The sequence below is a fragment of the Tripterygium wilfordii genome, chromosome 2, assembly GCF_013401445.1.
Source record: "Tripterygium wilfordii isolate XIE 37 chromosome 2, ASM1340144v1, whole genome shotgun sequence".
Lineage (NCBI taxonomy): Eukaryota > Viridiplantae > Streptophyta > Magnoliopsida > Celastrales > Celastraceae > Tripterygium > Tripterygium wilfordii.
In genome coordinates, this window is record NC_052233.1 from 8,098,513 (window position 1) to 8,119,776 (window position 21,264).

Consider the following 21,264-nt stretch of genomic DNA (forward strand, 5'->3'; position numbering starts at 1 on the left):
GACAACCCCACCCAACACACAATGAATGATAATACTTAATATGTTGGGTTTGTCTTACTATAGTAAACCAAATAGTCCCTTTTGGAGGAAAGGACCCTCCATTTGCACCAATTTGAGTTTGTGTTTGTTATGACCTTTATTTAAGGTTCAAAGATCTAAGCATGCTTTTGGTTTTCTGGTAAAGTTTGAATTGAATTGAATAGTTTCAAGTCTCAATGACAACAGATTCAACAAAAGAAGGTACTCTATATCTACTATATTTAAGACTTTTCAGGTTCTTAAAATGTGCAAGATTTCATCATAATTGATTAATGTGCAACCCCAAAATTTGGTTTTCCATTTGAGTTTAAGTTGTTTTACAACTTTTAAATAGAATTTGACTACAATTCTCCTATTTAGAAAATGATATTACGATTTAATTTAGTGTTTAGGGTTGAGAATTTATAACTTAAGAATTATGGTTTTGATTTTTTTTTTCTCCTTAAAAATTTATTATATTTTAATATTATCAGCACTCAAAATACTTAATAACACATTTTAAATCAAGATTTAGCCTGATTTTGAAATAAATTATAGCTAATTCTAACTTAAAAAAATTGTAGTGGCCATCCCCTGTTTTACAAGGCAATAGTTAAATTTACTTTAATTAGGTAAACCCTATTAAAGGTGGTGTTTAGGTAGATGAGAGACCTAGATATTGACTAGGCAGGGTACCCATCCCATCACCTCCACACCAACAATCACAAACTCAGGACTCAGAGAGAGGCAGTTTAAGCTCCGCTCCCTTCAAAATTCTGTCGATTTTAATCGTACAAAACAATTATTTACGGGGCCCACTCTCATCCCCTACCCCTATTATACCCTCCCTAGTCTTGACAGTCTAAAGCGAGACACAACTGTCGCTCTGCCAGAAAAGATAAAACCCATGCTTTGAGAGCTCTCTAACATGCGCCTTGGGCAATCTTTGCTGCACCACAACCTTGTTGTTTTGGCCTTACTTCCAGATCCAGTGAACCGTGGCTGAAACAAATGGGCTGACGATGACTGGAATGGGTGAAGTGGGCCTCCTTCATGATGCTGTCTGTGAGAGGACGCTATAATGAACGGTAGGCCCAACTGAGTGAACAAACAAACCCAGGAGCCTGTCGGTTTTGTACTCGCTCAGATAATGAAGACGTTGCAAATTTTGACTCACCCGGGCTGATCTGTTACTCGGGTTCTAGACTCTCTTCTTTTACCGGGAAAGCCCAACCCACTGGTCACTTTGTGACCAATGGACCAGTTTTAAGATGACCGCCTCGTGGACATAGGGGCCACTAATTTAGTCTTAAGATTGAGCCGAAGCTTAGAATAGGACTTTTAAACCCTCTTAAGAAGCATGTCCGTGCCATTGACTCTCGGCCCACGAAACTCCAAAAAATTAAGTCCCATTGGCTCGAATGCTCAAGTGGCAGTATAGTTTACTAAACACACTAACACAGGCAGTTGAATTTCATCTTTCCTGGATATGTTAACAAATCTAGATTCAGAGGACAGAACGCACCAACTACATTCACAGCCCTAAAAAACAATTACTAGAGGTAAGAGGAATGACGTAGAGCCATCAAAAAAGAAGGCGGCATAAGTAATCTTTACTGGAAAACGCCAATCAATTTCCGGATAAAATAATAACCAAAGAAACTATAGAGTATACAAAACATATAAATAAACCACAAAGTTCATCATTCAAGAATAAACAAATAGTGCATATATTTTTAAGACCTAATACCTCCTCCTCTAAGCTCCACTGCCTCACTTCTATGACTTCTCCAACTTGCTCCCTTTTCCTAAAAGGGCTAAAACATGTCAAGCATCACAATAGGGCATACAACACAATTACCCTCATCCCAACATCCATCTTTAATTCTCTAGCTACTTCAAATAATTTCTGGACTGCTCCCTGCTGCCAAATATGGGGGTCATCTAAGTCTCCTAGCTCTTATTCGATTAATGTACAAGAAACAAATCAACTTAAAAATTGAATAGAGACTACAAGAGGAGAAACAGGAAAACTCCTTACTACAAAGCTTGTCATCCTAATAAGAATTAAACAAAGTGCTATCCAGATGAAGCCATTGTAGTCTCCCTTGCAACTGTATTTGGCAGCTGACAAGCTATAGTTCTCATCTCCACAACCTTTTTATGAGAGTTGGAGTGCAATGACGGGACAAAGGTTGGACTTGCAGCAGGGCGATACTCTGGGAGGAGGCGACCAGACCTGTAACGAACCCCACAAGCATTGCAAAGAGTTTTTGGCCCAAGTGGCCCCTCCCTCCATTGTGGGGTCTTTGTAACCTCACAATGAGTGCATTTTCTCGTTGGACCAGGTGGCTGAGAGGATGGACGCCGCGAAGATGATTTCTCAAGCTCTGACGTACATGAAAGCAGAGTCAGGTTCTTCTTCTTCTTCTGTTTCTTCTTGGCAACATCCAATGTTTTCTCTGCATAATAGGTTTCAGATTCTGACTCCAAAGCAGCCAAAGAATGAGATCTGGAACCTGAGAAAGTGGAGGTGATAAAAGGGATCATACGACACGGATTGAAGTTTGAAGGCCGTGGACGCTTGTTTCGTGGGCGTTTCACTGGGATAAATTTGGGGTAATAGGATATGGGATTTTCAACCAAGGAAGAGCTGCTGTTTTCAAGCACAGACACTGGACTTGAGGAATGAAACACGCGTGAATGTTTTTCATCAGAAGCATCACTATCGAGGTGAATGCTTAGGCGGGAAGAGGATTCAGTAGTCCCAGACCATTGTTTTGCCTTAGGTTCACTTCCCTGAACGTCCACGAAAAGGAAATTACGTTAATGAGAACGATGAAACAGGCCCAACAAGAAAAAGAAAAAGTGAAAAACAATATGATATGGGATACAAATATCCTACATTTAGTCACCAGAACAAATAATACCTTGCTCTGTATTACAGAAAAACCTTGAAATAAAATAGTTTTAATTTCTTCTAACAAGTACAAGTAAAACCAATTTAATAAGAAAACTTGAAAGAATTTCGCTGCCATTTACCTTATAATTTGCATAACAAAAATAAGCACAAAGGCCATCAAGCCCTTGAAGCCAAATGAATGTATTAATAAACTACTTGTGTTTTCATGTTTGTGGTCACAAACAGAAGGTAAAAAATTTCATTTGAGAGTTGGAAGATGTTCAACAGCTGAAAATATGACATCCAAGGACAAAAACCCAACAACTAAGGCAGCATAAAAAAGACAAGTAATTACAGTGATTGTAAACAGTGAAAAAATATATAGACAAGAAAAAACAGTACAAAGGGAACTTAACTGCTATAATGTATGGTCCATCAGAATACTCTCTTAAAAAATTATTGCAAGCTAAGACCTATATAAGGGACAATATGTACACCGCACTAGTCGTCATTTAAAATATCATGCATGCAAACGTGCCAAAGTCAAGAGTAAACTATGTCCTGCAATACTTTTTTGTCATTGCATATCCCCTTCCCAGTCGTACAATCTCAACCCCTTGAATTTACATCCGAAACCACAATTGGTTGGGGGAAGTTAAATGGAGATCTGCTCAACTAGTCCTGCCCAAGATGTGTAAATCACGCAATATGTGGTAGGCTAAAATAAAAACACCCTGCTTCAGCCTGTTTATTTATAAAGATATATAGTATATAAGCTTCTTATTTTTTGCATATTTCATTGGATATACATGCATACATCTTTTATATAAAGAAACAAATATACATGTATATATGAACACCTAAGATTAGAAAAGTCTAGAAGACAGACACTTCTTAACAAGTAGTCAAAGTATATAATCCATATTATTTACCTACAATACTTGAATGAATGAATACGTGAAAAGAAAGAAACCAAAAATATATCAAAAGGGGCAGCATTGGAATGGGGACGAATCGAAAATTTGGGCAAATAACAAGACAAGTATTCATCAGTTATGGGTATGGAACAGGGATTTGGCATGGAAAACCTTCCATAACTGCCCCCTTATCATCCATACATCAGTTTCAAGTGGCAATGACCTGAGACAAAAGGATTTACCAGCAATCAGAAATAATCTCATATATACCACGATCCTCTCAAGGATTTATCTTGTGGAAAGTATGTTCAAAAGTTGAGCTTGAAATTATACTACAACATAAACCTACTACTCTAAATCTGAGTAAGAAACTGCTTGCTCCAAGGGTATTGTGCCGTCGAAACCATGAACTATGAATAGACTAATACGTAAAATGTCAACGACATGCTTTCAATGATGCTTAACCACTCTTGGAGCAAAGGTGCTTGCCTACCAATAGCATGTTCAGTTGATGGCAAGAAAAATCAGCCATAGAATATCCGCTGGAGGTGTAAGTGCATTTACTAATACTTGGATATTATGGTCAATGCAATAATTTTCTCACAAAGCAATATTTACACCCAGAGATAGTTTACCACTTCTGCTTTGATCAATAATAAAAGTTAAATATTAATACATTGGGTGGCACATAAACTTTAGCATGCTTCTAAGGTCACCCAAACTTTAGCATGCTTCTAAGGTTTATTCCGCATAGACCAAATACTAAGATTATAGATATCAATTGACCCTCCAAAGTACACATTCAATTGATACAATTGTAGGTGTAGTCGTGTAAATAAATAATGAAAGGCAAAGCACGTTGGACAACATATCACCTTTAGACCTAAATGCACAGAATCAAGAACAGCATCTTTATCATGTCTAAACTCAGTAACTCACCAATCTTTCTGAAGCTTGAAAATCATCCTTGCAACCATCATCAAAAAAACCATTGGACAAACTTGCCAAAATATTCGCAGATGGGGGTTCAAGACTTTGGAATTCGACTTCCCAATCTTCTCCTTCGTTGTTTGGTTCCAGGTCTTCCAAGGGAAAATCAGCTCGTTTAATGAGGTCATCAAAAAACTCATCCGGGACACCATTGAAATTTCCGTCAAAGAACCAAGAACCATTCATAGTCTCTGAATTCTTTGGAGCAAGACCGTATAAGAAACAAAGCAACGTTAAGAAATACCCAATTGTGGCAGGATAAAACGTATAGCATTTAAGGACTGTTGTTTAAATAGGTAAGAGATCGAGAATACAGCGTAATTAAGGATTGGGTAATATCACGTTTTAATTATATCCAACAAGGATTTACTTATGGACAGCTGCTTTAAAAGCAACAAAATCCCAGTAATAACTCTCCAAAGCAAAAATCCAAAACAGTCAAATGTCGAATTATCTGATAAGATTCTATTACTTATTAATCAGAAAATACAAAAAAAAAATCCGCGCTTAAATGAATACGCGTTTTCTCCACGTTTTGGACTTAAAGATCGACCAATGAACAAGCAGTAAAGCAGAATACTGCAGAATGTGGTAACGTTAACAACATAATCAAACCTCTAAGGCCTGTTTGGCAACTAAGAAAACGAAGGCAAAGTCCCAGAAATAAACGTTTCGAGTTAATTTTTAAAAAATAAAATTATAAAAAAAAAGAAGGAAATCGAGCCGGAAGAGAGTATCTACAGCTTTAACTAATTGAATTATTTTCCCCAAATTCTCCTCCATTTCCACAGAAAACAAAACTGAATTCAAGCAATGCAAGCACAACAGTAAAGAGTATCAGAGCAATAACACAAACCTTAGGCGTCATAAACCCTAATTGCGAGAAATCAACAATACAACCCGTTCTCACATCAAAACTCCAAAGCGAAAGGGAAGAAACCGAGCAGGAGACTGTCCATCAGAACCACAGACCTTGTTGCAGTGCGAGAGACAGTCAGAGATAGAGAATGAGATAGAAAGAGAGAGATTGAGAGGAGACGATGGTTCAGATCTTGTCCAAGCTAGGGATTTTTACTTTTTGTGCGAGAGAGAGAGAGGGGAATTTCTAAGGATTATTAATAATTATATGAATCCGTGATTTATGAAGGGATGGTGTGGGGTCTTCTCGTTAACAGCCTCCATTTGTTTGTCACGCTTTGTATAATGATCAAATCTCATTATACTGCTAATACGTGTGTTAAATAGGAAACTCCATTATTTTCTACCCAAAGCAGAGCAACGCAGATAACGACAATGGATTTGATCATTTGACAAAATGAGATACCTATTACTAACTAAACCATTAAATTTATAGGAACCAAATAATAATAATTATTATTATAATTAGATAGCGATAGATCTGCATGACCTGACCATCTGATCGACATCCATATGTTGAGAATTAACGATCTGAGAGAGCTGTCATGATTTTCGCTTGCTGCTGGGTCCCAACCCTTCATTCAGGGCTTCGATGGTCAACAAGATATTATTCGCCACAACTAGAGATTAGATTAATTATTCCAAAACGACAGACAGACAGGCAGAACATAATTTTGAGAATTAACCTGCATCATCGTCATTCAGAAGCTTAATTATAATGTCTGTCCATGGCCCTCGAAGAATGAGTTATGGCCTCATTCTTTTGTCTTTTTTTGACGCAAGAGAACAATATTTACACTGAGCAGCTTTAGGAATTCTATTTGCAGAAAGCTGTTTCGAAGGCTTCAGCACCAGCAAAGTATAAAGCAACACATTAACAGAAGACAGGTTTATATAGACAATCCAACCAAATGGCTTCTACCACCGTATAAAATATATGTAATCTGTAATGAAAGTTTATATTCACATCTTAACCTTTGATGTTCTTCTTCTTCTTGCATTTACGAATACAATGGCGACTAAAAATATTATGACAATGGAAAACGCAAAGGTTAGTTCCCAGTGTGTGAAGCCACCTGAATCGCTGAACATGTTCTCCAACCTCTCCTGCAATTTAAGAAATTGAAAGGCATTAGCCGCACAAGACATGATCGCTATTTTACTTTAGGAGGTAAATCACTCTAGACAGTTCATGCCTCAAATATTAAGCAAACGTAGATAGGAAATATTAAGCAACCAAAGTTTTCAATCATCATCCAAATTCACACATTTTTTTCTCGAATAAAAAGCTGAAGCCTGCCTGGCAGCTTTTGCTTGCATGGAATTTCAACCAGCTTTTTAGCTTCCACCACGTATATGTAAAAAATATCAAGTCCATTTTAACCAACTCAAAATACCAGTTTGAATAAGCGCAGACGTCAAAAAAAAGTAGCTGGGCATGAGAAAGCTTTGGCATGGAACTTCAACAAGCCTTTTTAGCTTCCATCAAATCAAATGTAAAAAATCTCTAGTTCTTTTCAACCAACATGCAGTACCAATTCGAATAAGAGATGTCAAGAAAAGAAGCTGGATATGAGAAACAAGAGAGAGAGAGAGAGAGAGAGAGAGAGAGAGAGAGAGAGAGAGAGAGAGACTTACCATGGAACTCAACTTTTGAAGGGAATTTTCATGCTGTTTTCTAAAAATAACCTGCGCATACTTGTAGAGCTCCAAGTCGAGATTGTTAAGCGATCTTATTTGCTGGAGCACCACCTCAGGAACTTGACGACGAGCCTGGAAATTTTTTATGAACCACAAATTGATTCAATGATTCAAATTTACTGGGAGAAGACTTGGCTATGTACTTAATTTTGCAAGGAAGTTTAGGGACATCTTCACCCAACCTTATAATGACATCAGATTAGTACAGATAATTTAGTCACTGGCTGAAGCTTCCATCCATTTAGTTCATTGCCAAGTGCATCAACCGGGCTAGAAGGCACCCAAGTCAGCCACTTGGTAAAAGTAAGCAATGTCAATTACCCATTATATCTTCTAGGATTAATTGGCTCACGCCATGAGTATGTAAGGCTACCACTACAGGAGGGTCTAGAGAGAATCAACAGTCTTATGTATCCATTTTTTTTTTCTTTTTCCATTTTACTTCATTCATTTACTTCCAATCCTTATCCAATAATTTAAAATTTTCTAACAGTTTCTTCTTGGACGTTATTTTGTTATACAATTCCTCTTTTACATCCACAATGAGTTTTCTGAATTGTTTTTCCTTTTTACTAATTACAACTAATTCTCATTTTAATAAATAATCAGATTGGTGTGAATCACTACCAGTCCACCAGATCGATGAACCAACTTGATGCAAGGCATAGTACCAGAAAATTTATATAGATTAGCAAAACTACAGCTGACGACCCATTAAACAGCATTTTAATAATGCATTATATTACAGGGGATGAAATACAAGATTAGTCTAACATAATAAGCTACTAGGAAAAACTTCTAATTTCCAAAGCATACCTCTTTTGAAAATTGTACAGGGGAGATTCTCTTCAAAGAATTAGTTCGGCGTTGTGATTGGGCCTTCCGTAAATTGGAAATGCAGGATTCATAACCTCCCATAAGTTTCTCCACAGTCATCTAATATGGTGAAAGAGATAATTCAAACGATTTTCTTATCCCTTCAAATTGGGGAATGGTTCATTTCTACATGAATATAAACAAAATATAGCATATCACTCAAAATGGCTTACATTTTCTTTATCTGCTTCAGCATCTGTAGAATTCTCACTTTCAATATGGTCTATAGAGCTACTCTGTCTCTGTCACACAGGGTAAAGGGTCAAGTTACCAGATGAGTAAAAAAACCTCATTACCAAGCCTCTTACTTTGCAGCCAAAAGGGTCAGAAGCTTCTTACCTCACGACCATTGATACTATCTTCAGCAGCCGAAAACGAAGAGATTTGTGCTGAAGAAGCAGTAAAATGATTTTCCTTCAGAATTTCTATTGACCACTAAAACACAAGTTTGATAAAGGACAAAGTTTTGTATAACATGAACCTGATTTATTGTCAGTTATGCTCTCCATACTAGAGTTTGACGCTTCCAGCTGAGAAATTACCTGTGCACCAACCACATTTGCAAACATTGTAGCAGATTCTCTGTGGTCTTCAGTAAGACCAACATATAACATATTGTCCAACCTCTTCTGCAAGATTTACCAGCATCTACCATGAAGATAACCATAAAGAGCAAAAATAATATCAGAGAATCAATTTGCAACCAACGTCGTTGACTATACTGCACCTAAATTTGATTACCTTTGCAACTTGAAGTATGTATTCCCCAAGAATCCTATGTTTCTGCACACAATGGCGCACTTCATGTGACTCAGAAAAATAAGAGTTGTTTGTCAATCCTGCAACCTATAAGCCAAAATAATCAACCTCGAAGTTGACGATTCCACGTAAATCACAGATAATGACAATTGACAAATACTTGATTCAGTGATTCAAATTTACTGCGAGAATGCTTATGTACTTAAATTTCGCAAGGAAGTTTAGGGACATCTTCACCTAACCTTGTAATAACATCAAATTAGTACAGATAATTTAGTCACCAGCTGAAGCTTCCAAGTTCCATCCATTTAGCTCATTGCCCAATAATCAACCGGACTAGCAGACACCCAACTCAGCCACTTTGCAAAAGTAAGCAATGTCAATTACCCATTATATCTTCTAGGATTAATTGGTTCATGGCATGAGTATGTAAGGCTACCACCACAGGATGGTCTAGAGAGAATCAACAGTCTTATGTATCCAGGTTTTTTTACCATTTTTCGTCCTTCATTTACTTCCAATCCATATCCCATAATTTAAAATTTTCTAACAGTTTCTTCTTGGATGTTATTTCGTTATGCAAATCCTCTTTTGCATCCACAATGAGACAATGAGTTTTCTGAATTGTTTTTATTAATTACAACTAATTCTCATTTTAATAAATAATCTTAGCAGCAAGGTTCCACCGCTTAACATAGAGATTAAGTAATGAAGGAAAAATGTTCCCCCAGAGGAATGGGTTTCCATAGTAGAAAAGAGATTTGATTTCTGAAGGTTTAGATTAGCATGGATGAAAGGTCATGGTTGTCGGCAAATTTTTTATACGAAGAAACTTAGAAAGACGCAACTGCAAAGAGTGTTGCGACAACAATTTGACAATGCAGTTGAAGAGGATATGGTTAACAGAGTACATATTGCATGCAAACGAGAATGGCAATTGATTTACTCAACAATAGACATTACTAAGCAACTAAAAACCAATTAGAATAGAAAGAAAAACAGAAAGGAGGCACGAGTTGAAGAGAGAAAACACGGGCAAATATCTGGAGCATCAGTTTATTGCAAAAATGTCAAAAAAGAAAAACCTAACATCAACTAGAATAGAAAGAAAGAAACCCACAGGAGCTGCAAGTTTTAAACGTGAAAACATAGGCAAATACCTGGAACGTTGCTCCATTGTGAACAATGTCAAGAGCAGTAGGGTCAATGATGTATTCATGCAATGGCATCAAAACTTCCTTCGTATCGTAGGAGTCATTGCTCCTCACATCATTTGAACCTCTTTGCTTTCTAGCATCTCTCTGTCCGTAAAACACACAAAAAATCATTCCATGCAGAATAGAATATCTAGTCACTCCAGGTACCAAATATCTAGTCATTCCATGCATTATTGAAATGCATGGACATAGGATGATTTGAAGCAATGTTGTAGTTGTCATCAAGAATATAATCATATGGGAACTGATAACATAGACCATAGATGCATTTGATAATGTACAATGGATAAAAAGAACAAAAATCTAAGAAGAAAGAGTACCTTATGGCATTAGAATGCAAAAAAGAAACAAGAAAAGATGCACATCAACCAACATTCCAATGAAATTCATACCCGAGCAAATAGATCTTCTCTCATCCAAGGAACCAAATACTTCCAAGGCCATATATCCAGTGTACTTATTCCATTAGTCTTAGGGCGTAAGCGTCCAGCCATTCGTCTGACGGATGTTAAATTAGGATGCACCAAAAATCTTGCTGCTACCTCAACTGAAAATTCATAGGTACTAAATACACGGTCAACTGGATCTCTAAGTATCGTCACCACTGAAAGCTTTTCCCTCTGAAGTTTAGACATCATGCTATAGTCATCATGAGTAACCAACAATCTGCACTTTGGTTTGCTGCACACACACAAAAAAAAAGAAGCAATCACGTAAACAATTAAAACATCCTAAAGAAATAAATTGAGCAAGAGCCAAGAGTCGTCCATGCTTTGTTAAAAATCATATAAATAAGATAGTCCAAGCGTAGAATTTTTGTAAACTCAAAGCATAAACCATAATACTAATAAATGAATTTGCAATTCGATTAGTTTTATACTAAAAGAAGTATGTTAAAAACACTAGCATGAAATATGTTAGTTCATCCTCCCTTGCATGTAACATAAAACGTCAATAAAAATGAGCCTATGATAGCTTAAATAAGATGTCAAGAAAAAGAAAAGCTACCTAGGATTGAATCGTAGCTTATCGTAAGATCTGGGACATTCCTGAGAACTGGAGTACAACTTTTTCAAGAAACTGCAAGTGCAAAATACAGTAGAGGCAGAAGCTTAAGTGGTTATAAGTTATAACTTATAAGAACTACATAACTTAATCAATACTTTACTGTATAGCACAAGTTAAATTACCAATGGAAGTATGTTCGCCCTCCAGTTCTTGGGACGTGGAGGAAAAACAACAAATCTTGAAGTGTATGTTTGTCATCTTTAACTTCTACATCAATAGCGGAAGAAGCCCACCTTTTGACAATTCTTTCACACTGCCCAAAATCACTATTGGTAGCAGATGCACTTGCTGATACAGATACCAAGGGAAGAGTCGGAAAATCCACAAACCAATTCAACAAGACATTAAGTTCAAAAGGAAAAGAGCTGATGCAGATAACCAAGTTACATTCGCAATGCATTAAGCTCATCTCTATATTATTTAGTACCCAATCACTAAATGCCTTATCGATCAGCCTAGCATCATATTTGACAATGACAACCTAATAACAAGCCACCGATGCAAAATCAACACAACTGGCTATCATCTAGTCTGATATAATATCATGGGGTTACAAAAATATCATTTCCCTGAATAGAATAGAAATAGTATTTCAAAACATAACCATTTCATCCAGAATAAAAAAACATAAAAATAAAATAAAAAAGAAGCTGAAAGAGGGATTCAGAAATGGTAGTACATACTACATACCCAGCCCAAGAAGCATCAGCACAGCAGCACATTTTAGAGTGAGATCCATCTGCTTAGTTGTGACTCCAACTACTGCTACAGAGGCAAAATCACAATTACTGATAGCAGTATAGACAAAGGTAAAAATAAGAACATGTTAAATACATAATAGTTCAAAAGCACAAATACACGAACAATCTGCCAACCATATTAACTAGGGAAAGAACAGAAAAAATGATAGGAAACAAACCAAAAAGCATGAAATGTGCAACTAAATATTGCAGACATATGTATCGCAAGAGTTTGTAGGTTGTCAAAAGCAATCATTCTCTGGCTAAGAATTCCGAAAGTCCTTTTTCTATTCAATTATCTTCTACAACAGGCCAATGCCAACTTCCTATTGCAAAGATAAAAGTTAACACAACTGAACCAAAAGTCCTTAAAGAAAAATTTAGAGACACGACCCGCACCAGATTATATTTCAAATCAATTGCCAGAAACGGAAGAGAAAAGTTTCATTAACACAAAAAAGAAGAGCTCGCCGAAACGTACCACCACTACTAGCCAGGGAAAGGACAGATTGATACAAAAACACGAAGTCAAAGAAGAGAAACAGAGATTGTTACACGAATTCCATTGCGTTCATTTCCATTAACAACAAAAGTAGAAGACAATCGAACGGAGTGCCCTACCAGTATCGGGTCCCGGGATCTCGTGCTCATAAACCTCTAACCGCTGTTGGAGCTCCACCCGACCGCCCTCGCGGTTAATCAGGACCCACCACAAAGCCGGATCAGAACGAACATTCCCGAGGCAGTTATTCGAAATTTCCCTCTGATTTTCTCGCCGGCCAAACACAAGGTGCAGCCCACGAATTTCAATTTTCCCGGCCGATAGTAAACCCTAGGTTTACTTGCTTGACCTGTGAAGACTCTGTGCTCTCCAGACGAACACAGAATAGGGAGGAATCTTTAAAACCGAAACGACCGCGAGGCATGGTGGGAAATAGGAAATGAGCAATTGGCGCTTAAGGGGTAGAAGGGTAAAACCAGTTTTTGAAAAAATAAATTGCCATCTCTACATTTTAATACAAAATCAAAAATAAAATTTTATATACATTTTATTAAAATAATAATTTTGTATTCTTGGGGATGGTTTGCGTACCCCAAATAAAACCTCCACCTATTTTGACGTATCAGTTAGGGTATTGTCGTACTGGTTATATGCAGCCGGTTTGGATGACAATTTTTCATCACAATATATGGCTTTAGTATCATAATGTTCTCATGCACCAAACAACATTTTCCTCGAGTATTATTAGGCAATTTTTAGACAATATTATGGTGGTTTCAAAATTGTCTATAAATGAACAATTCTCTTCTTTTTTGCAACCATTTTCCATTTGTGTCTGACATTATATTTGAACCGACTACATTGCTTTTATTATCATTTGTTTCTTATTTATTTTATCATTTATTTTAGTATGTTACAACCTTAATACATAACTGTTTTAGCATCATATATCTTATCAACAAAAGTACAATCAAACATTATCAGCATCTCATGAACTATATCTACTAACATTTTTATCACCATATATACTAACACAATATATGCTACTGTCAAAATTATATACTAAACAGACCCTTGATGTGTTTTAGAAAAACGATACTTTAAAATAGATATAAATTAATTTTAGAGTATCGGTTGGACATGCTTTTAACGTGCACACTATTCCACACACACCGTCTCCCATTTAATTCATTGGTTTTCTTGGAAATTTGGGAATTTATTCAATGACGGAAATACCCTTAAGCGATGGTGTGTCAGGTCAGTGCCTCTTCTTGTTTCCTTTTCAGTTTTGGAGAAGGTGGAATGTGGGCTTTTTGAGAGAGACATAATTCTGGAACCATAACTCCATATTCGGTAGAGTCTAGACAATGTGGGCCCATAAGACCACAAAGCTAAACCATTTGGGCTCAGACAATGCTGGTTGGTTGCTGCCCATTTTTTGCTAGTTGCTAGTGCAGTAGTGCATAGTAGAAAAATCTTGCAGTAGTGCATGGTACAAAAATCATAGCATAACAGTCTGAATGAAGAGAACCATGGGGTTGAAACTTGTGAGCCAGTCAGCTATTGAAGTGCAGTGATGTTTCCAATTTTCACAGGATGGTTACTCTCCCATAGATTGAGGAGGATAGCCTTGCCAATTTTTCTCAATATAAAAAAGTGCACTAATGCTAAGAGGCAGAACGAAGATGTGGAAGTTTGCCCCTTTAAATATAATGCACACAGACCCAATATATCCCAATAATGAAAGAAGATGTGGTAAAATTTCCATCTCAAGTGACAATTAACACATTTTTATACTCTGATTCGTGTACAGAGCAGTTCTAGATCTTATGACTTTCTACTCTCCTGTTGCCCGTACCTGATTATAACATATATTATATAATCCTACGGAGAGTGGTAGAAGTTATTTTTGCGTCTAGTACAATACAAAGATAGACACATATGTTTTAGTTGGTAGCTTTCACCAGCACAAAGGAGTCTTAAACAAACAACCCTGGAAGGTAACATGAGCGTTTCTATTATAATCTAGGTGAGGGTGAGGGTATCTGCCAGTGCAAGCAAAACACCATGTCTTCCTCAAACTCAATTACAGTGTTCGGTGACAAAGAAACTTCCGTTTCACTCCAAAAAAGTCGGCCATTTTTCCTCCACTTCTCTGAACATCACCGTCTCCAACAATCGGGTGCAGTCAAAATTACAATGAAAAAAGAAATTATTTTAAGCCTAAAATTCAAGTTAGAATAAACTTGGTTAAAAAAAATGTCAACATATTGGAAGATCACACCAGCAGTTTCGAATTCCGGTAAAAGAATATAATTGAAGACACCATTCATCTTTGCTCAAATATGCCCTCCAATACAGCAAAGCGAGTATACAAGACAAAACAATTTGGGGAGACACATAAAACTCTCCTCTCTCTCATCTATAACTACGAATATCTATGAATTACACAAACTGAGGCTTAGAAAATAAGCCCACGGCCTCGATCAAACCCACATGACGAACAGGCCTCTAAAGACGCATCAAGGCTGTGTTAACATCAAATCGAGACGTAGGATACCCATTCAAGGCTACGTGGCAGATGTTCAAATCGAGCCAACACTTGGTCCACAATAGATTACCCCTTCCTGGTGTGAGACAGATATGCCCGGTCTGCATTAGCAAGTCGATTCTGGAATAAGGACCACTCGCTTCTGCACCGTTCTCTCACCTGAAAATTGGCAGGGGTGGGCGAAGAAGATAAACCCTTAAGACATTGATTGTTTTTTTTTCAAAAGAGAAAAAAGATAAATTGAAAAGTAGAGAAAAACAAGTAATGAGAAGTTTGCACATACCCCCTCCCACGGGGCTTTCCCCTTCTCTCCCTTCCCCTGAGAATTTTAGACAAGTAATGAGACGACAAACAAGAAGTGAAAATTTTGAATATAACAGAGAAAGGAAGTGTGAAATCATAAGCTACGAAGTCTCATGACTAGAGAGACTGTTATGAACCGTAGCAATCCAGAAAGTAATGCCATGTCTCGCATGATGGCGGTTGAGAGTTGAGACCGTATGAGAGTGATCCAAATATAGATCCTTTGACAAAGATCTTTGCTGTAATGCTATGCTAATCATTGTTAACAAATTATTACCGCAAATTTTTCCGCATCCTTTCGTTAGATGCACATGCAATTACGAAAATCTTGCATTCAAAAATACGCTTTCATAAGTACACGTGAGTGGGTGATGACTCACCTGGCCACCTAGAGAAGGAATTACTTGATGAATGATCCACTGTGAATCAACCACTCCAATTTTCTCATGGGCAGGCTGCGTGTTAAGACGGACAATTAAGATTTAAAAGTTCAAATACATTAGAAGGCAATAACCTAGTCAGAAGTATGCAAAATTTTCATCTAAAGCATGAAGGTTTCATTATAAAGGAATAAATAAACGAAGCTTACTACCAGTATAAAACATTGTCCAGAAACAAGATATGACTAACCTCCATACATCTTCTAAGAGCAAAATCCAAGCCCCATCCATGCACCAAATCATTCTACCAGAAGAGACAATCAAAGCATTATATTTAGTAGCTTAAAAAATGAAAAATCCCCGATATATATACTAGACAAGACCACATTTACATTGTTTCAGTCTCTCTTCCAAAAACCACCATTTTTAAATGGTGAGGCAACTGAATGGATAAGATTTATCTTAGTACTGGTGGACGAGCTGAAAGCATTCACTGTTACTCTTACATGGTAGACACGGAGATGGATATATCTTGACAACTACAAAAAAACAACACTCCCTGCACAAGGCTCCTGCATTTAAAGCAGGGTCTAGGCGGGACAAGCTGTACACACTACACAGCCTTACCTCACATTGCAAAGAGGCTGTTTTCATTGTTTGCACAACTGACCATTTGGTTGAAGTGAAGCAACTAAACTGCGAAGCAAAGGTTCAGTCTACAAAAAAAGCTGAAAATTTCAACGCACCTGAATCATATGCCACACACAACGCCACGCATCCCGAGAAAATACAGGGGCCATAATTTCCACGAAGCTGATAAGACCCCCAAAAAAATATAAGCAGCAGGAAAAGGAGAACCGTAATCCTTTTAAAGAGTAGTATAAAGTTATAAACAATTAAGCGCGTCCCAAAAATTTCCACTTTTAGAGCTAATTAGTGAAAATTTACAGATGAACACAATATCCAATATTGGAAACTTATGATTCTTCATTCAAGTAAAAATTTACAAACGGACCTTAAAAAGGCAATACAAAGCTTTTTTTTATGAGCAAACAAATATATAACACCAAAAAAAGAGAAAAACAGCAGGGCATCTGATAGGATGGCCTGAAAAAAGAGGGAACAAAGACAAAACAAAAGCAGAACAAAAAAGAGGAAGTTATTGAGCCATTTGAACATCCTCAGTGAACATTTAGATTACAGAACCACAAAATTTATGCAAACCATTCATTCATTTGGTTTACATGTGAGATAAACTAAAAGAGTTCCTTCTTTTAGACAAAAATTAGAGGGTGACGGGTTTCGTCATGCATCCAACCGAGAAAGTTGATGTTTCAAGTACATAAATATATGCAACATGTTTGTTCCATGTAGAAAGAGAGAGAGAGAGCGAGAGAGAGAGAGGAGGGAGACATACGCGGCACATGGAGGCAAAAGTGGGTCACTGCACCAGCCTGGTTTCTCTTCTGTAATCCTTTCCAATTCAAACAGGCAAATTAAAATATGCACATAAATGTATTTTTATATATTTTCATGGTAAATCTTACTTGTGCACCTCCCTGTCACCTCTTCTCTTTGTCATCTGCCATGTCAGTCCATTGTTGGGTTCAAGACCTGGTTGTGATATCTCAAGGCCATGTTTTTTAACCAATTCAATATACCTGTTAATATTTATGAATCAGACTAGAGCGCAGGCAACTGTTGAAAATCTGACTAGGATATAGTACTTTTTAGAGAACTTACTTTTCCCCATTAAAATGTTCCACACCAAGATCTTCATCCCATATAAAAATATATTCATAAGCTGCCACAACATCAGGATGCAAAAACCTTTTTGCATACCACCTAGAAAACATAAATGGATCAAACAGTTATAGCAGGCTACAAAGAATCTCCCACAGTAAAAGAAACATTCTCCATCGAAAATAGTCTCTATTCGAAGGAGCTACAGAAGAAGGAGCTTGATACAACCAAAATCCACACTAACCACTTTGTTTGTCTCCTCGTGCTAATATGGATTGCACTCCTTGACCACTCAAATTCGTCCCATTCAGTTGTCCGACCATCATAATGGAAGAGCAGAATCTGAAAATCTTCAGAAAACTAACATATGCAAAATATACAAGCCTCAGTATTTATAGAAGAAAACATATCAGCCACAGAATATCCAATTATCCATTAGTATACCTTTTTAACTGCTGCATTTATATTGTTCCTCTGATCATAACCTACAGTAAATGTTACTAGGTACTTTGGCTTCTTCTTTAGATCCTGCCAATATAAGGAAATCAGGTATTAGTGCAAGCACAGTAATACATCTTTCAGTGGTGTGGGAGAGTTGGATGGGACTTGCACCTAAAACTACATGATTTTAGGTTTTTAACAAAGGGTAAGGGCAAAACAAAAATACAATTATACATCCGTTCTTGAAAATTAGGGTATGATCTTAAGCTCCCAAAAGGATGCAATACAAATACGTAAGGCATCAATTCTCCTAAGGTGAGTTATGGGGCACAACTGCACAAGCTTCAAGCTGACAATAATGTCATTTTGCCCAAACGTAAGAATAACAGCAGCCATTATTTCTCTAGTAACTCAAACAGTGAAGACATTGCTTTAGGTATATGGACATCAGAGAACGGGGGAGCTCAAAACTTTGTCACTCAACGATAATAGTAAAAAACACGAAAGTTATCGAAATTTAATCAGGTAGAGAATTGCACGCCATACTTCACTGGGGTCACCCCATAGTCTACGCAGGTAGAGGTCAGTTTCTGGAACTACAATCCCTGGAGGTAACAATTCTGCACCACGTGGATTTGTTGGGACATAAATCTGGAGCAAATTCACAAGACCAAATCATCAAACTTGGTCAGCAATTGAGGGACGAAAAAACTACTTCTAAAGGCAGCAAGGAAAAAAATCAACGAAGGCAACCTGAGCAGATTAAGATAACTTTGCATGCAACATGCACATAGGCTAATAGGCTATACACATAGGAGCTACTTTGCTAATCACACTATACTATACTATCACACCAGACAACATACAAGATCTGGCAGTGTGTCTCCAAAAGTTAAAATCTATAATCCATGTTCATTCATTGGTTATATGATAATAAGTACCTTGGATAGCTTAGGACCATTTCCTGATTCATCATTCGCAAGAGGACTGCTTCTTGTAGCTCTGTTTTTATTAGTCAAGGCCAGATCAAAAGACGAAATAATGCCTGAAGGTAAGTGAATCTGGAGAGTTCAAACGTTCAAAACAAATCAAACTAGTTATATGTTCCTAAGGCAGCGTAGGCTAAAGTCACAAACTAGTGGAGGAAAATTTACCTTATCAAAGGAAACTGATGGAAAGGATATACCAACAAAAAATCCAAAAACAACTCCCAGAATTGCGGTCACAACAATCTTGGCACCATCATGTGTTTTCCTACTACCTCCACTACAAAGAAAATATGACAAACAATCAAGCAATTTGAACAAATGAGCTCAAAATAGACTACTACAAACTCACCCCAAGAAGACATAAGATAACAATTTATAACACTATTTCCTGAAGAAAATGCTAACTGGCAGAGAGCAAAAAAAAACCTGCGGTGTATTGTGACCATCTTGTTATAGTTTCTGCCAATTGAACCAAAAATTCAAATCGGCAGAAAATGTAATCACTTCTTCAAGCACCTTCGAGAGCAAATTCAGGATTGTAAAGCTTCAGGAAACCAGATGGAATCTTCAACAAAATCTGAGCCCATCACAAATAATCAACCTCCAGCTTCAGGGTTAGGAAAGAAATAAAAAAGTACTCGGCAATTGTTACAACTCAAAAGACAAAAAGACTCAAGTGAAGCAAATATATTGAATTGCATATTTAGTAGAGACGCCTCCTTCAGGCAATTATTCCAAACTGAAGTTACCTTTTATTTTTCATCATTAACTACCATATTCAGGTGACTATATTGTTTACTAGGTCTAGCTTTTAAAAAAAATGTTATACAAGTGCTTGTGAATATCAAAAAGGAAAAGATTCTGTGGTCCTGTACCAGGAAGGAAATGGCTGCATCCATACCTAAAGCTAGAGGCTAGAGCCCGTCAAAACAACTCAGATTCACAATTTCAAAATTATATCAACCAAATCGTTATCACCTAAGCTAATTTTATTTCCTCTAGTAAGACTATAATTCACTTCCTGTTTAAGAATCATCTGGCAAAATAGTATGGAATTTAATCACATTCAAAAAAAGACACAATGAAAAAATGCAGATTCAACAAAGTTCAGATTCAACTACTGCATAATCCTCGATCTGCACCAAAAACAAAAGGAGATAAAGAATATCAAAGCATCAATTTATATGATCTCCCGCACAAGAAAGATCAATTGAACACAGAAACGTTAACTAATACAAAGAAGCTTTGATTTCGATGGAGCCGAAATCAATTTCAAGTTATATATCTCTAAATACACATAATTAGACAGAATCAATACATTATAATTAGGAAAAAGAGAGAGAGAGAAGGACAGAAACAGATCCCGTCCTTCACGAACATAAACTCAAATTACAGAACAAAAATAGTGGAATAAGATTGAAAATGCTAGGTGTCGGAGCTTACAGTATTCGCGATCCTGTACAGAGAGGGCTAGATTTTGAGAGACGGAGAGGGAGATGGACACAGAAATGTGAACGAGCAAGGCACTTGTGTTGCGTTTTGTGCTCACACTGTGAAAAATGTAAAATGACCAAATTGCCCTATCATCGTATTCGTATTTCCAATCAAATTCCTGACAATGAATGGTAGAAAGCCACGTGGTGGAAATTCTGGAAACATTAAAAGTGACAATAAACTTTAATATATTAGGTGATAATTATTAATTAGGGGTTTTATATTATTTTTTTGGTATAAATGATTGTCTATTTACTCTTTATTATACAGTTAGTTATTAGGTAATAAGACTTGTCTTATACCAAAAAACAAGACTTCCTTCTCTATCTAAATTCTTAAGGCCGGCAATTACAGGTTTTTCTAAGGCAGCATTTATTGTTGAAGTTTTCCGTTAACACAGAGGATTAGGTGCACCGTTTGCCGCATTTTGTCACAGTAAGATGTTTGACGAGGCCCAAAATAAAAATATAATGGGCCTCTTTACTGGGTTGACTACTTAATATAGCTCTGGCATAGCCCAAGAAATGGGCCTACAAAGCCGCAGGTTTAAGTCATGTTCATGTACACATAGAATTCTCTCCATTTATTGAGGAAGAAATTGCAACACAACTGCAAGGCAGTTCCTCTTCCATCAATTAATTTAGGAATTTCTGATTTTTTTTTTTGAAATTCCATTGAGAAATATGTTTCTCATTAGAATCAAACATTAGACATATATATGTCTAACTCAGCCGATTGTCAACCGAATCACCTCT

At 36.9% G+C, this 21,264-nt stretch overlaps 3 protein-coding genes across 9 annotated transcripts; all 3 read right to left on the reverse strand.

The window, feature by feature from the left end:
• Positions 1 to 1,667: 1,667 nt before the first annotated feature.
• Positions 1,668 to 6,009, reverse strand: LOC120012370 (GATA transcription factor 11-like). Of its 4 annotated transcripts, none has more exons than XM_038863776.1 (4): positions 5,684 to 6,009; positions 4,777 to 5,018; positions 4,009 to 4,060; positions 1,668 to 2,817 (listed from the first exon to the last, which is right to left on the reverse strand). In XM_038863776.1, the coding sequence occupies exons 2-4, from the start codon at positions 5,007 to 5,009 to the stop codon at positions 2,098 to 2,100; spliced, it is 1,005 nt and encodes a 334-aa protein (XP_038719704.1). In that variant the 5' UTR covers positions 5,010 to 5,018; positions 5,684 to 6,009; the 3' UTR covers positions 1,668 to 2,097. The 4 variants fall into 4 exon arrangements, with proteins under 4 accessions (XP_038719704.1, XP_038719700.1, XP_038719721.1 ...); XM_038863772.1 differs by having other exon boundaries at positions 4,777 to 5,025; positions 5,684 to 6,003; XM_038863793.1 differs by lacking the exon at positions 4,009 to 4,060 and having other exon boundaries at positions 5,684 to 5,988.
• Positions 6,010 to 6,619: 610 nt separating this feature from the next.
• LOC120012346 (protein-tyrosine sulfotransferase-like) lies at positions 6,620 to 13,020 on the reverse strand. 4 transcript variants are annotated; one of them, XM_038863762.1, is made up of 13 exons: positions 12,728 to 13,020; positions 12,057 to 12,128; positions 11,489 to 11,654; positions 11,307 to 11,378; positions 10,691 to 10,979; positions 10,242 to 10,382; positions 9,064 to 9,168; positions 8,804 to 8,951; positions 8,662 to 8,711; positions 8,496 to 8,558; positions 8,263 to 8,382; positions 7,384 to 7,518; positions 6,620 to 6,852 (listed from the first exon to the last, which is right to left on the reverse strand). In XM_038863762.1, exons 2-13 carry the CDS (start codon positions 12,103 to 12,105, stop codon positions 6,709 to 6,711), a joined length of 1,482 nt encoding a protein of 493 aa, XP_038719690.1. In that variant the 5' UTR covers positions 12,106 to 12,128; positions 12,728 to 13,020; the 3' UTR covers positions 6,620 to 6,708. The 4 variants fall into 4 exon arrangements, with proteins under 4 accessions (XP_038719690.1, XP_038719673.1, XP_038719682.1 ...); XM_038863745.1 differs by having other exon boundaries at positions 8,496 to 8,564; positions 12,057 to 12,131; positions 12,728 to 13,019; XM_038863754.1 differs by having other exon boundaries at positions 8,496 to 8,564; positions 12,057 to 12,154; positions 12,728 to 13,019.
• Positions 13,021 to 14,854: 1,834 nt separating this feature from the next.
• LOC120017052 lies at positions 14,855 to 20,611 on the reverse strand. The gene is made up of 15 exons (XM_038870114.1): positions 20,459 to 20,611; positions 19,442 to 19,592; positions 19,181 to 19,292; positions 18,968 to 19,087; positions 18,573 to 18,677; positions 18,030 to 18,113; positions 17,830 to 17,945; positions 17,586 to 17,687; positions 17,390 to 17,503; positions 17,260 to 17,316; positions 16,589 to 16,655; positions 16,093 to 16,146; positions 15,843 to 15,917; positions 15,443 to 15,478; positions 14,855 to 15,318 (listed from the first exon to the last, which is right to left on the reverse strand). The coding sequence occupies exons 2-15, from the start codon at positions 19,459 to 19,461 to the stop codon at positions 15,226 to 15,228; spliced, it is 1,155 nt and encodes a 384-aa protein (XP_038726042.1). The 5' UTR covers positions 19,462 to 19,592; positions 20,459 to 20,611; the 3' UTR covers positions 14,855 to 15,225.
• Positions 20,612 to 21,264: the final 653 nt, after the last annotated feature.

Bases quoted from the DNA above. Each gene is read 5' to 3' on its own strand.
- LOC120017052 (XM_038870114.1), bottom strand. From the start codon at position 19,461: ATGGTCACAATACACCGCAG. The intron at 16,656-17,259 runs GTATGTCTCCCT...GGGTCTTATCAG, and splicing joins CTTTTGCCTCCATGTGCCGC to CTTCGTGGAAATTATGGCCC. The intron at 16,147-16,588 runs GTGCGTTGAAAT...CTCTTCTGGTAG, and splicing joins GTGTGTGGCATATGATTCAG to AATGATTTGGTGCATGGATG.
- LOC120012370 (XM_038863776.1), bottom strand. From the start codon at position 5,009: ATGGTTCTTGGTTCTTTGACGGAAATTTCAATGGTGTCCCGGATGAGT. The intron at 4,061-4,776 runs GTGAGTTACTGA...CTTTTGTCTCAG, and splicing joins TTCAAGCTTCAGAAAGATTG to GTCATTGCCACTTGAAACTG. The intron at 2,818-4,008 runs GTTTTCCATGCC...GTGGACGTTCAG, and splicing joins TAAGGGGGCAGTTATGGAAG to GGAAGTGAACCTAAGGCAAA.
- LOC120012346 (XM_038863745.1), bottom strand. From the start codon at position 12,105: ATGGATCTCACTCTAAAATGTGCTGCTGTGCTGATGCTTCTTGGGCTG. The intron at 11,655-12,056 runs GTATGTAGTATG...TATCTGTATCAG, and splicing joins GCTGATGCTTCTTGGGCTGG to CAAGTGCATCTGCTACCAAT. The intron at 6,853-7,383 runs GTAAGTCTCTCT...CTTAAATTGCAG, and splicing joins TTCAAAAGTTGAGTTCCATG to GAGAGGTTGGAGAACATGTT.